This window comes from Mustela putorius, unplaced genomic scaffold (assembly GCF_011764305.1).
Source record: "Mustela putorius furo isolate JIRA1106 unplaced genomic scaffold, ASM1176430v1.1 tig00000129_pilon_pilon_pilon, whole genome shotgun sequence".
In the NCBI taxonomy this organism is placed as follows: domain Eukaryota; kingdom Metazoa; phylum Chordata; class Mammalia; order Carnivora; family Mustelidae; genus Mustela; species Mustela putorius.
Genome location: NW_025421290.1, coordinates 40,616,807 through 40,629,159, shown reverse-complemented (window position 1 = coordinate 40,629,159; position 12,353 = coordinate 40,616,807). Strand labels below are relative to the sequence as shown.

General features: G+C 47.2%; 1 protein-coding gene across 5 annotated transcripts in view; it reads left to right on the top strand.

The window, feature by feature from the left end:
• The window catches only part of RGS6 (regulator of G protein signaling 6), a 541,519-nt gene that overhangs the window by 440,484 nt on the left and 88,682 nt on the right, over positions 1-12,353 (top strand). For all 5 annotated transcript variants that reach the window (XM_045072844.1, XM_045072849.1, XM_045072851.1 and 2 more), the window contains exon 4: positions 10,550-10,600. In XM_045072844.1, coding sequence (XP_044928779.1) covers positions 10,550-10,600 — 51 coding nt within the window. The remainder of the gene's footprint in view (positions 1-10,549; positions 10,601-12,353) is intronic.

Here is a 12,353-nt window from a genome sequence, read left to right as displayed (position 1 = left end):
TGCTCAGGCCCGCGGGGAAATGCCATCCGCTCACCTCCCAGCCTCTGCAGTCCGCAGTCTCCCTCTCTCCTGTCACCCCATTCTCACTGTTGCGCTGGCTGGCTGCTGTTGTTGTCTTTGTGTGGCTTGCTCCCTAATTGCCAGACTTGTCCATGAAGTCGTGAGCTTGGAGAGGCCATCACACCTCCAGATGAGGAACAGCAGGGGGCAGAGCAGGAGCTCAACCAAATGAACGAATGAAGACGCCATTAGGCTCTGAGCCTCCGTTTCCCCAGCTGTAAAGTGGGAGCACCTGGTAAAGGCTCAGGGGTATTAGGACGATGACTTAGCGCTGGCATGTGTGCAGCCCCTTTAAGCCCTACAACCCCTTAGAACTGTAAAGTTTCTTTCTCAAGAGAACCAGGACATCAGAGCAAAATCCTCCAGCCCTGCGTTCTGTTGAAGTAAAGCGTGCTACAGAATTAGGACGCCTGAACCACGATTTAAGGATAGGCCTTATAATAAATGCTTTCTCCCCTCCCCTTCTGAGCTGGATCCTCTCCCTGTGTCCCTCCAGAGCCCCCTCCATCATTCCCACCCTGCTCTGCATGCTCAGAGGTTCCCACTGTGGGCTGCCCTAACAGATCCCCTTGCTCCCTGGCTACTTGTAGCAGATCCAGGCCCGAATGACACCAGCAGGACGTCAGTGTAAAGGAGAGGTCACAGCATCTGATCCTGTTGGACCTAGTGCTAGAAACGTCTCTCGCTGATGCTCCAGCTCTAGATGGCTTCATCATCCCTTAACCAGACCACAGCTCTGTCTGTGGTCCCCAACTGTGGTGTTTATGGGGGGCTCCCTGCTCCCCTCCAGGACCTCACTGACACGGTGTCCAGATGACCATGCAGACATTTATGAAGTTGCCAATATGTCTATTTATAAATAAATAAATATTCTTTAAAAAAAAAATGATGAACTTATCCATCGGAACAGAAGGAAACAGAGAAGCTGGGAAGAGCCGCATCAGAATGGCAGTGAGCTCCCCGGAAGGCCTGTGGCATGGGCCTGGACAGGAGTGGAGAGAGAAGCTGGATTCCAGGTGGGGGGCCTTTCCCTGGGAGAGCAGCTCCAGATTCCAGTTCGGACAGAAGCAGGGGTCCACACGGGGTGTAGGTGGAAAGTAGACTTAGGTCATGTCTCTAACCTCATTTCTAGCAATCATAACAGAATGCGAGGGAGCTTCTGTGATGGACCCCACTTCGCAGGTAGGTCAGCTGGGGCTCTGTGTGGCGGAGGAACTCATCCAAGGGGATGCTCTGGCAAGGAGCAGAGCCAGGCCTTGAACCCTAGTCCGTCTGATGGCCAAAATTCGCGGCATCACGCTGGAGCTGTTCCTGACAAAGCCCAGAGGCAGGCTCCCGGGGACTGGAGCTGGAATCAGTGCAAAACCAATCAAATCTTTGCTCACGAACCTGGGTGTGCCAGACTCTGCTTGAACCCTGGCTTGCTCACACGTCCTGCTGGGCAAGCCTCGCCCATCCCACGCTGGTGGCAGATGTCCGGCGCACTTGGCAGTCTTGAAGCATTAAAGCGTGCGGTGGAACTGGATGAGTATAACCGCGTGCTAGTGCAGACGGATGCGTCACGTTCCAGAGAAGGGACCACAGCCCACAGACCTGGGTATCATAAAGGCTCTTCCCTCCTGCTCCCCTCAAGAAAGCCTTAGCCCGACAGATTAACTTCAGTGTACATGCCTCTGCTCATGAACCACGTTTCAGATGCAGAATTTTCACAAAGGAGATGGCCATTAGACAATACTGGGAGGCAATGTAGCCCTGATGCCCGCCCCTGACAGAGTCCCCTCGGGGCCTCCCCGGAACCTCCCCAGATCGCTTAGCCGCCCTCAGAACATTATTAATGCTCTCTGATGGGTGCTGCTGGAGACCTGGCATTAGCTCCCTTCTCCCCAGGAGCCCCCAGTCTGCTAGCCCATCATTCCTGCCTTTGGATTGAGCCGAAGGCGGGCCTTCGTGGCCACCACCCTCTGGGAACAGAGGCCACGCCCCCTGGGGCCGAGTCCTCCGTCCCCCTGCACCAAGGCCCAATCAGCATAACGGTGCTCAGCCTTCTCTTTAATAAGCTGATTGCGAAGCTAAATCCTGAGTGCTCCCCAGCCTCCCCAGAAGCTAATGATTGACAAAACTAATCTCTCCTCTGCCCCCACGCCTGCCGCCACCCCATCCTCTTGCAAATCATGTACTCGGCTGCTGACAATTAGATAGAAGGCCTGGGATTGGGACGCAGGAGGGTTATGAGGTTATGAATCAATCGTGGGGGCTTGGGTGAGATAACAAACCGGGGGGCCCGTCTCAGACACCTCGCTGCAACCCTCAGAGCCTCCTGGTTGATTTATGAGTTGGTAATAACCTCGCCTGGTCTCCTGCCCCCTATTATTTTTCATAATGCACAGGGAAGCTTTAAATTTCAGAGAATGGGGAAACGCAGGATCTGAGCCGGGGAGGCTGGACTTGGGGAGAGGCCCACTAGGGGGTCCCTGGCAGCCAGCCCTCATTCCCGGGGTGTGGGCCCTGGGTCGCTGAGGGGCGCAGTGGCCACATGCCCATGGAGGCCGGCAAGCCCGTTTGCGGGGCCTGGAAGAAAACCCCAGGGAAGCGGCCCTGCCAGGCCCCGGTTTAGGAGTGGATGCAGTGGTGATGCATGGGTCCCACTGGGTTCAAAATTATATTTGGCGTGTCTGGATTTCATTCCTCCAACCTGTTCAAAACCAAGTCAGACTCTGCGGAAGCCTGTGAAGAAGAGAAAATCACACAGTGGATCAAAGCCAGTCAAAGGCAGTTTGAACTCTGCAGTCTAGAAGCCGGCGGAGTGAGCAGAGGGACAGGCGAAGAGGCAGGAGGGCGACCGTGGCTGTCAGCCCCAAAGGAGAGAGTCGAAGACCGCCTTTCCTGTGCTCACCGTCCTCTTCAGGTGACAGCCAGGGTTGCACAAAGAAAAGAAGGAGGCTTGGGCTTGCTGCTTCGTATTTTTTCAAGCGTTCATTTGTGAAGCTTTCTTTATACGAGGAAAGAGGTGAATTTTAACAGAAAACCCCCGAAACTGTCCTTGAAAGCAGCGGTCACAAAACACCAATCCGCAGTTGGTACTGGTTTGGGAGGAGGTTTTCAGGGGTCATGAAAATTGAGAGAAATTTTTTAAATGTAATGAATATGTGCATTGATTTGTAATGAACACAGGTTGTGTGATGTCTATTGGAAGATAACTGTTGCTCAGTGAGCATAGAGGAAACCCCAGCTCCACGCCAAAGAGAGGACAGTATGACCGAGTCCTGCTGTCTCAGAGTGAGAGTTTCAGCGAGGGCTGGAGTTGAATGGTGTCGTCCCAAAAGTTCACATGAAGTCCTAACCTCCATTATCTCAGAGCGTGACCTCATTTGGCCAGAGGGTTATTTCAGATGAAATGAGTTAACATGAGCTAGTGAGGGTGGGCCCTGGTCCCTTGAGACTGATGCCCCCCTAAAAGGAAAAGTTGGACCCGAGGCACACCGCAGGGAGAGGCCCATGAGAAGAGGAAGACAGAGATCAGGGTGATGTGCGGGCCAGCCAGCCGACACCAGGACTGCCAGCAAACCCAGAGAAGCAAGGAGAAAGGCCTGGAACAGAGCAGATTCTCCCTCTCCACCCTCAAAGGAGCCAACCCAGTCAACACCCCGATTGCAGGGTCTGGCCTCCAGAACGGTGAACCAACCCATTTCTGCTGTTTGGGCCGCTTGGTTGCTGGTACTGTCTTACAGAAGCCCCAGAAAGCTCATGGGGAGGGGAAGGCAGGTGTGGATCACGTAATCACAGCGGATGTCTACTTCCAGATGGAGAAGGAATCCCATTGTCTGCAAGTGAAAGCCTAAGGGCTTGGCCTGGTGTGAAGAGCGGTGAAGGCTTCCTGAGCCAGTCAGGGCAGGAGTCAGCTAAGGGCAGAGGTGGAGAAAGGGGAGCACGTGACCGGCCCAGGGAACCGCTGAGGCAAAGGCCCTGCCGCAGGTCATGGCGCATTCTGGGAATGGAAAGGCGGTCGGTGCGGCAGAAGAGGAGAGAAGGCAGAGGGTGCCAGTGGGGGGATGTGTGCGGGACCAGTGCACCCAGAACAAGAATGAGCTCAGTTCATTATTTTGGACTGAATTGCCATGGGGTAAGGGCACGCGCTCTGCCTTCACCCTCTCAAGTTCCCAGCGGCTGCTGCTTTCCCAGGGGCATGCAATGACTTGATTGGACACTTGGCTCCAAGACAAGATCCTGAAGACACAGACCCTGTCTATAGCCGATGTGTACTAATGCTTACCCCGCATGGCCCATACAGCACTTCCTTGAATTCATGATCTCACTGTGCCCTTGAAGGAGGCAGAACCCCCGCCCCCAATCAACCCATGAAGAAATGGAGGTTGGGGTGGCACGTGGTTCAGGGACCAGCCCAGAGTCACACAGTCCGTAAGCGACGCAGCATGCATTGAACTCAAGTCTGACTTTATAAATACCGTGCTTTATTGCTTCATATGCTCGGGAAACAAGCATGTCTGTGACGTTTATCACGCTTTCCCTTGGAGAAACTCAAGCGCCTTGACCAAACGCTACTCTTCAGAATGCCACTAGACTTGTCATGGCACAGGGTTCTGCCTCGTGACTCTCCTGTCTTTGTGCCGGCCATACACCATGCCCGCAGTCCTACAGTTTAACATCTCTGATGTAAGTTCAGCTTTCCCTGCTGGCTGGCTGTTGCGTTGTGTGTATGTGTGTGTGTTTTAAAGATTTACGTATTTATTTATGTATTTATTTATTTATTTGAAGGGGGAGGGACAGAAGGAGAGGGAAAGAGAGAACCTCAAGCAGACCTGACATGAAACCTGAGCATGAAACCTGACACAGGGCTCGATTTCAGGACCCTGAGATCATGACCTGAGCTGAAATCAAGAGTTGGACACTTAACTGACTGAGCCACCCAGGCACCTCTGTGTGTGTGTGTGTGTGTGTGTGTGTGTGTGTGCTTTAACTAAGGCATAAAAGTAAAGGTTTAAAACTCTAACATGTCCTTCCCTTCACCTGTAAAGTGGAGATGGTAATAATGTATTTACATCATGGGATTACTATAGTAGGGTCATTTCAAAGCCCGGAATACAGAAAGTGCTTAATGAATCATTAGCTCAATAGCTAATATTAGTAGTAATTATTATTACCACTAAATGAATGTCTCTGCTTCAGGAAAGAAAATGAGTACAGAGCATCCCTTTTCTAATTATTGTTCTGAGTACTGTTTGGAAGTTACTGAGAATAAGAGAGGTAAAACATGTAGTGGACATGCTATCTGGTATGAGTTTTTCCTGGATTCCAGACTTGGCTCTTACAGGTATGTGGCCTCAGGCCTTTCTGGGCACCATCTGTAAAATGACTATGCTAGTTATTATATTTCGCACAATTATTGTCGAGACGATATGCGATTTCGGTGTCAGGTGCCTGACTCTGGCCTAGTACCCAGTGGGCATATGGGAATGACTCCCTCCTTCACGAGTACTGGCCTGCACAGGCACCCATGCGATAAGTGACACAGAGCTGCCCTCTTCACCCACAGGTATAGCAGAGACCTTGGCAGATATGTGAGAAGCCCAGGGTGGCCTGGATCATAACCTTGACTGAGGAGTACCAGAAAGTCACTCATGGCAGGAACAATCTTGAGTTTTGTTGGGCTCCAGAAAGAGTTCACTCAAGTGAAGGTGTCTTTCCCCAGTGGTGAGGATTGACAAGTAAATTCTCCATTGCTTCAATTACCAGAACTCTGATTTATAAGCTACCAAGTTGCACATGACTTGAAATTTATAGGGGCCTCCAACCGGTCTTTTCTCAAGTTTACATAATCAGATTTTGGCTCAGGTTGATATAATACTTTGGAGACAATGGGGAAAGTATTTCAGGGGAGGAGGCCCTTAGGTTGTAACTTATTTGTACCTGGAAGTTCCAGGTATCCCTTAATCTTTGAGGGGGGGGGTACTTAAAACACCCGAGGACAAGATAGTAAGGGTCTCCCCCAAACCAGAAAGAGAACTCCCTAAAGTATGAGAAGATCTTACCAGCTTACTCAAATCCAGTTTATACCAAGGGATGCAGATAGTCACCCTTAGTCCAGGACTACGGTGAGCAGCCCCGTTAATGTCTACACAAGGCTCTAGAGCTGGCCCAATGGCCAGAGAGAGTGACAACTTGAGGCTTAGGAGTGAGTCTCCCACTCTTTACTCCTCAGGGAAAAGGCAGCTTTGGGAGTCATGCCTTCATTCTTCTCTGCTCTTTCCCTGGGGAGCAGGACATGCCCAGGGCCTAGGACCAGCAGCCAAGGGTTCCCCTCACTCTCTCCACTGTGTGTCTGCAACCTGGCTCCCCACAGCCTGTCCACAGCAGTCTCAGAGGCCTGGGCACCCCTCTCTGTTCTTAAAAGTGAAAAGTGTTTTTCTCAAATACAGCATGTGTTCTCAAGAACAACATATTAATGTTCTTGAGCTCCAAATAATAAGGGCATGGAAAGAATAGAAACTTCCCATATTTTGACCCTCCTACCTCTCCAAGATCACTTCAACAGTTTAAATATTCTTCCAAAACTTTTCTTCCCAGTACCTGTACATACCTACACATATGTATTTAATGCGATACAAAAGTAAATACGTGTTTCCTACTGTAAAAAGGTCACTTAAAATTTTTTAAATGTCATTTTACAATACACGCTGTGCTTGATCTACTTTTTCATTTAATACAGTAGGCATTATATATATGTATATATATATATATTTAAATATTTACACATATTGTATCGATGAGCCATAATTAATTATTCAGTCCCCTACTTGAGAACTTCTGAGTTGTGTCTGAACAACCTGCCCAGAGACACACTTACATGTAAGAGACACAATGGGAATACGTACATACAACACATACGGAAACAGAAAGTGCACCTTTAATGTATAACAAACCATGTGTTCTTGGGAGGAGTTTCAGGCGCCCTCTGGTATAGTTCATGGATATCCCTGGAGTAGATGTGGATGTGTTAGCCTCAAAAAGAAAACTTTCAGCCAAGTGTCTTTAGAACCTCTGGGGATAAAGGGTAGCTATTCTGCATTTGTCCCTCGTGTTTCTTTCTTTTCTTTTCTTTGCTTTTCTTTTCATTTTTTAGTAACGTATAATGTATCATATTATATGATATGGGTACAGGTCTGTGAATCATCAGTTTTGCACAATTCACAGTGCTCACCATAGCACATATTCTCCGCAATGTCCATAATGCCCCCAATGCTTCTATACTGATTTTAAGTCCTGAGCAGGGCAGCTTGACTCCGATAAGAACGGAATCCAACAGTGGTAACAAAGGGCAACAACAGTTCATTTGAGAGAGAACAGAAAAATAATCTGCTTCAAATTCTTTTTAGAATAGGCGGGAAGGAATGATTGGGGGCCAGAGGGGGGGAAAAGGAAGAAAGGAAAGAGAAAAAAGAAGAAACATGCTTTCTGCCGGCCGTCGGCTGCACTATTCTCTCCTGATTTGGCAGTAATAATTGTAGGTCTTTTAAAGGACATAATTTTATGACAGATTTCCCTCCCTTACTTGTTCCCGGGGTTGAACATGCAACATTGACTTCCTGCCACGGGGCTGGAGGCTGGCCGCTCCTGGGTTAAGCCTGAAATACCCCACACCCAGGAGAACAAGAATGTCCGCCACGAGAGGCGTTGTTGTGTTTGCTGACATCCACCCTGCAGGCCCACGGTGGGTGAGGAACAGCGGGGAGGTGGTGACGGCTGCAGACTGAGGGCCGTGACCCAGGACGGCCAGGGCATCTGGCTCGGCCCTCATTGGGGCTCGAGGACACTCACACCTGTCCCCAGACAAAAACGCTGAGTGTTGCAGTGGTCGCATCAGGGACAAGAAATCCAGGTCTGTGGTCCCCACGTCACTAGGTAAAAAGGCAAGAGGCTATTGTGACTTTCCCTTCTTGACCAAAAAAAAAAGAGGTAGCAGGAGGAGGTCTTAAATGTGATGCTTCAGCTCTGTGAATGCAAACCAGGGCCTAGTGGACTGGGGAGAGCAATTAGGCCAAACACAGAGTGCAAAAAAACCAAAAGGGGGTAGAAATCTAGACAATGGTGCTGAAGTCTCGGGTGGAGTGGAGGGGGGAACGGATATGATAGCAAGGAAGGAGTTTCAATGTGAATGAATACTAATTAGTGACATGGATATTAATGATGACAGTAATTAACAGGGGAAAGGAAGGGCTGTCATTGTCCCAGGGTGAGTAATCAATCTTGGCAGGTGATAAATAATGGTTCAGCAAGCTCAGCAGAAAGATAATCCGCCTGCCCGGGGGAGAGCTGTTGCTGATGCTGGAAACCTATCCGTTTCCAGGCAACCCACAAAAAAGAACTATTTTTCTTTTGAGGAAAAAACAGGTTAGAGTCTCTCCCCCACCCCCAACTTGGGATTACAGTTCTTATTTGATTTCTGCTTTGTTCTTCATTTCCTAGGACAAATGTTGAACTTGTATAATTCGGAGGAGATGGACACACACACACACACACACACACACCAGCACACACAGACATACTCTCCTTTCGCTCAAAGAATGTGAAAGACTAGGAGGGGTTTTGATCCAAAGTTTAGCTCATAGATGGTATCTGGGAGCAAGAGTGGGGAAAAGCTTACAGGTTCTGCTTCAGAGGTTGAAATGGGGGGATCTTGCAGGGCTGTGTCAATGGCGGCTGGTCACACAGGATGGGGCCCTGGTTGTCTACTGCACAAAGCTCATTCCCCCTCCAGAGAGCTGGAGAGAAACAGGCCTGTGCTGCTCTCACCTCTGGAAACCATTCAAGTGTCTGGGAAACTTTATTTCTGGGAAAAAGGGCAAGCTCACTAAAGGTTTTCAGCTAGGACTCTGTTCTGGGAAAGCTATGGGGAGACCTTGTCTCTCACACCAACCCTCAGACCCACACATGACAGGATTCAGACATCTAGAAAGGTTGCCCTTTTCAGGCTGCTTTCCATCAGACATTCCATCCTGAGGTGACAAAGCCGCATTTGAAGATCGGCACTAGTTCCAAGTGCAATTGTTGAGAGACAAAGGTGAATTAACCGGAAGTACAGAACTTTCCAGAAGTTTGAACTCCTCTACTCCCCCATTGGCTCCAGGTGTGACATCTTCAAAGGGAGGCAAACAAAAGGAAACATATTCAGAGACCTATGACCAAAATGGGAGGGGCTCTAAGTCATGTCATGGGAGGAAATAGCTGAGGGACCCAGGCGTGTTTCATCTCAAGGGAGGAAAACTCAGGAAGAATGTTGATAGTATATAGGATGGACTTTCTCCAGAGCAAGAAGGTCTGGATTTGTTTTTCTGTCATCAGAGAACAAAACTTAGTCCAAAGAGAGGAATTCAGAAAGGGTCAAATTTCTGTTCAGAGAAATCAAAGATGATTTAACTAGGCCACGCTGCCTAGGGGAGAATCTGTGATTCCCAAGTACTAGGGTTTTTCCCAGTAGGATTATGGTACTTCCTATCCAGGGATTAGAGATGTGGTTCCAGTATGGGCTAGGGTTGGAGTAGATAAGCTTTAAAAGTCCTTTCCAACTCTTATAATTTTATATTAGTTAAGGTAGTACTCAATATCAAAACAGATAAATCCCAACTTCTGGGGCGTAACACAACAGAGTTTATTTTTCAATCAAATCAGAGCCCAAAATGGGCATCAATTTTCATGGTTGTTCAGGATCCCAGGCTCCTTCCGCCTTGCAGCTCTGCCCTCCTTTGGGTTCTTGGGGTTCTCTCCATTCAGCCAGCAGATAGGGAATGAAAGCTGTGTAGGGTCACATGGGAGTTTTTATGGTCCAAGCCTCGAAGTGGTATACATCACTTCTAGCCATATTCCATTGTAAGAACTCAATCTATACCCAATGGCAGACGAGTCTCAAAATGTAATCTAGTGATCCAAAAAATAGGGGAAATAGGTTTGGGTGAACACAAAGAAGTTTCTCCCCAGAAACAGGGGCATTTTCTTTTAAAATGGGTCCATGCCAGGGAAAAAAAAAAAAAAAAAAGAGTTTTGTTTGTTGTTGTTGTTGTTGTTGTTGTTGTTTTAGGAACATGTAAGAGCAGCTGTGTTGGTCAGGCCTTGTCAGGGTAGGGAGCTGAAGAGGCCTCCTCCCTCAGGAAATGTCCTGGGAGCCAGGTGTGGTAAAACTTCACCAAGCCTGTCTCGGGGAAGTCTCCTGTAGATATTACCCAGAAGTGTGGACGCAAGATCATCCTGAGTCATTGGAAGAGGATTTTTTTTTTTTTTTTTTTGGAAACAAATAGGACTATAACTATGCAAGTGTCCTAATGGATAGAAGTGTTTAGTTAGGATGGAAAATTGTCAATATTACCCAGCTCTCTGGGTGTGTGCTAGTTGGAATTAGGACTTCCTTAGATAAACATGTTTCTCCACCACAGGGCAAGCATCCATGATGTCTTCAGTTCAAATTTCTTTATCGTTTCAGGTACTGACATTGTACAGTGGCTTATGAAGAACCTTTCCATCGAGGACCCAGGTACTTGACCCTGACTTTATCCTCCATGGCACTGAGAAACATCCCATAAACAAGTTCCAGACCAGATTTGCTAGCCTCCAGAGAGCTGGGTTTATAAATGTGAATCCCAAGTTGGAATCACTCTATTTGCAAATAAAATTAATTTATTTTCTCAACTGAATATCTATCTTTAAATCTAAATCACCCTTTGAGGAAATGAGCAATTATTTAGAGTGCCAAAGAGCCCAATACAATAACGTGTGAAATGAGATGAATTCTCGTTAGCCACAGCAATTAAAGATAAGTTGTAGAGCTATCATGAAACAGCCTTCTAGAACCAGCTCTTAAAATTAGATTGCCTGATCCACAATTAAGATGTTTAATTATTTGCTGAGACTCCTTCTGTTTTCTGCTTCCTCAAGAAGTGAAAGAATGATTCTTTTTTTCAACCTTAATTGTGCAGTTAAGAAAATCTTACCAGAAAAACAACAACAAAACTCTGGCCAATAAAACAGTTTCCAAATCTGTCCTCCCACCAGAAAATAAGTAGCAAAATTTATTTTCACAGCATAATTAGAAAATGAGGAGTTTCAGAAAAATGAAAATTGCAGATAAGTGAAACTTACTATCCATGTGTCAGTTAATACTTTTCAGAATTTATTATCTACTTCCTGTTTTAACTGAGTATCCTCAATGCCCAAAGGTCATATTTATAAATATCCATTAATATATTCTTGTGTTCTTGGGGATTAGACCTCTCTGTCCCAAATTAAATGGCTTCCAATGGCTAAGCTTTCTAAAGATTTTTTTTTTAATGCCCTTTATAGATGTCTGTGATTCCTTGCCGGCAGTCACTGTGTTACCTTCGGAATTCCTCTATTTTAATCTGATACCCTTAATATACTATTGGTTATGAAACAATACAATTTACATGGAGTTCAATGAAATATAGTTGCCAGAAATCTGAATGCCACAAAAGCAGATCACTGATGGAAGTGACACTAGCCTTTTTCACCATCAGGATTAATGGCCACTTCCATGACTAGTGAAAATTCTTAATTCTAGTCAAGCTCTTAATCCATAGGGGGAAACTGAATTCAAATCCTTTTCAGGAAAGAACTCAAATTAACTATGACCCATGTTTCCCTCATGCAGCCTGGCTTTGCCATTGTCCACTGGATGCAATACATTTCTACCGGTTTAGTTCCATGTATTTAAAGACAATGTTTCTTTGCATTTAGCATTTACAATGCTAAGCCCAAGGACCACCTTTCTTCACGGTGCTTCTCTTCCAGCAACAGTCTCTTTTCCCTTTCCACAATAACCCTTGTATTTCTGACACATACTTTATTATGATTATTAGTATCAGTGGCAGTATTGCGAGAGCCCAGAGCCAGCTAGGGGCAGGGGAATAGGCTTCAGGAGGCCTCCCGCCCTCTTCTGAGAAGCTTCCCTGAAAGGTCGTGAATAATAAGGCTCATATCTGTGAAGGTCTCTTATACTCGAATGGCCTTGGGAGGACGTCAAGGTATTGGGAACTGTTTGGGCTTCTGAGAAACGGATAAAGAGGAGTTAATAATTCACCAGCTGGGAATAGAAGAGTGGAAATGAGGCAAATCAAGGCCCTGGGAAGCCAGGTTCATCCAATATCTGCCCCTCCCTCCCGTCTTACTCCCCATCGGCCATATATCTAAGCAAAACCACAGAGGATGGTGAGTTCTTGCTCCTACATTGGCAACATGGAAATCACCTTCTTACTGGATGTTGTTCTCTC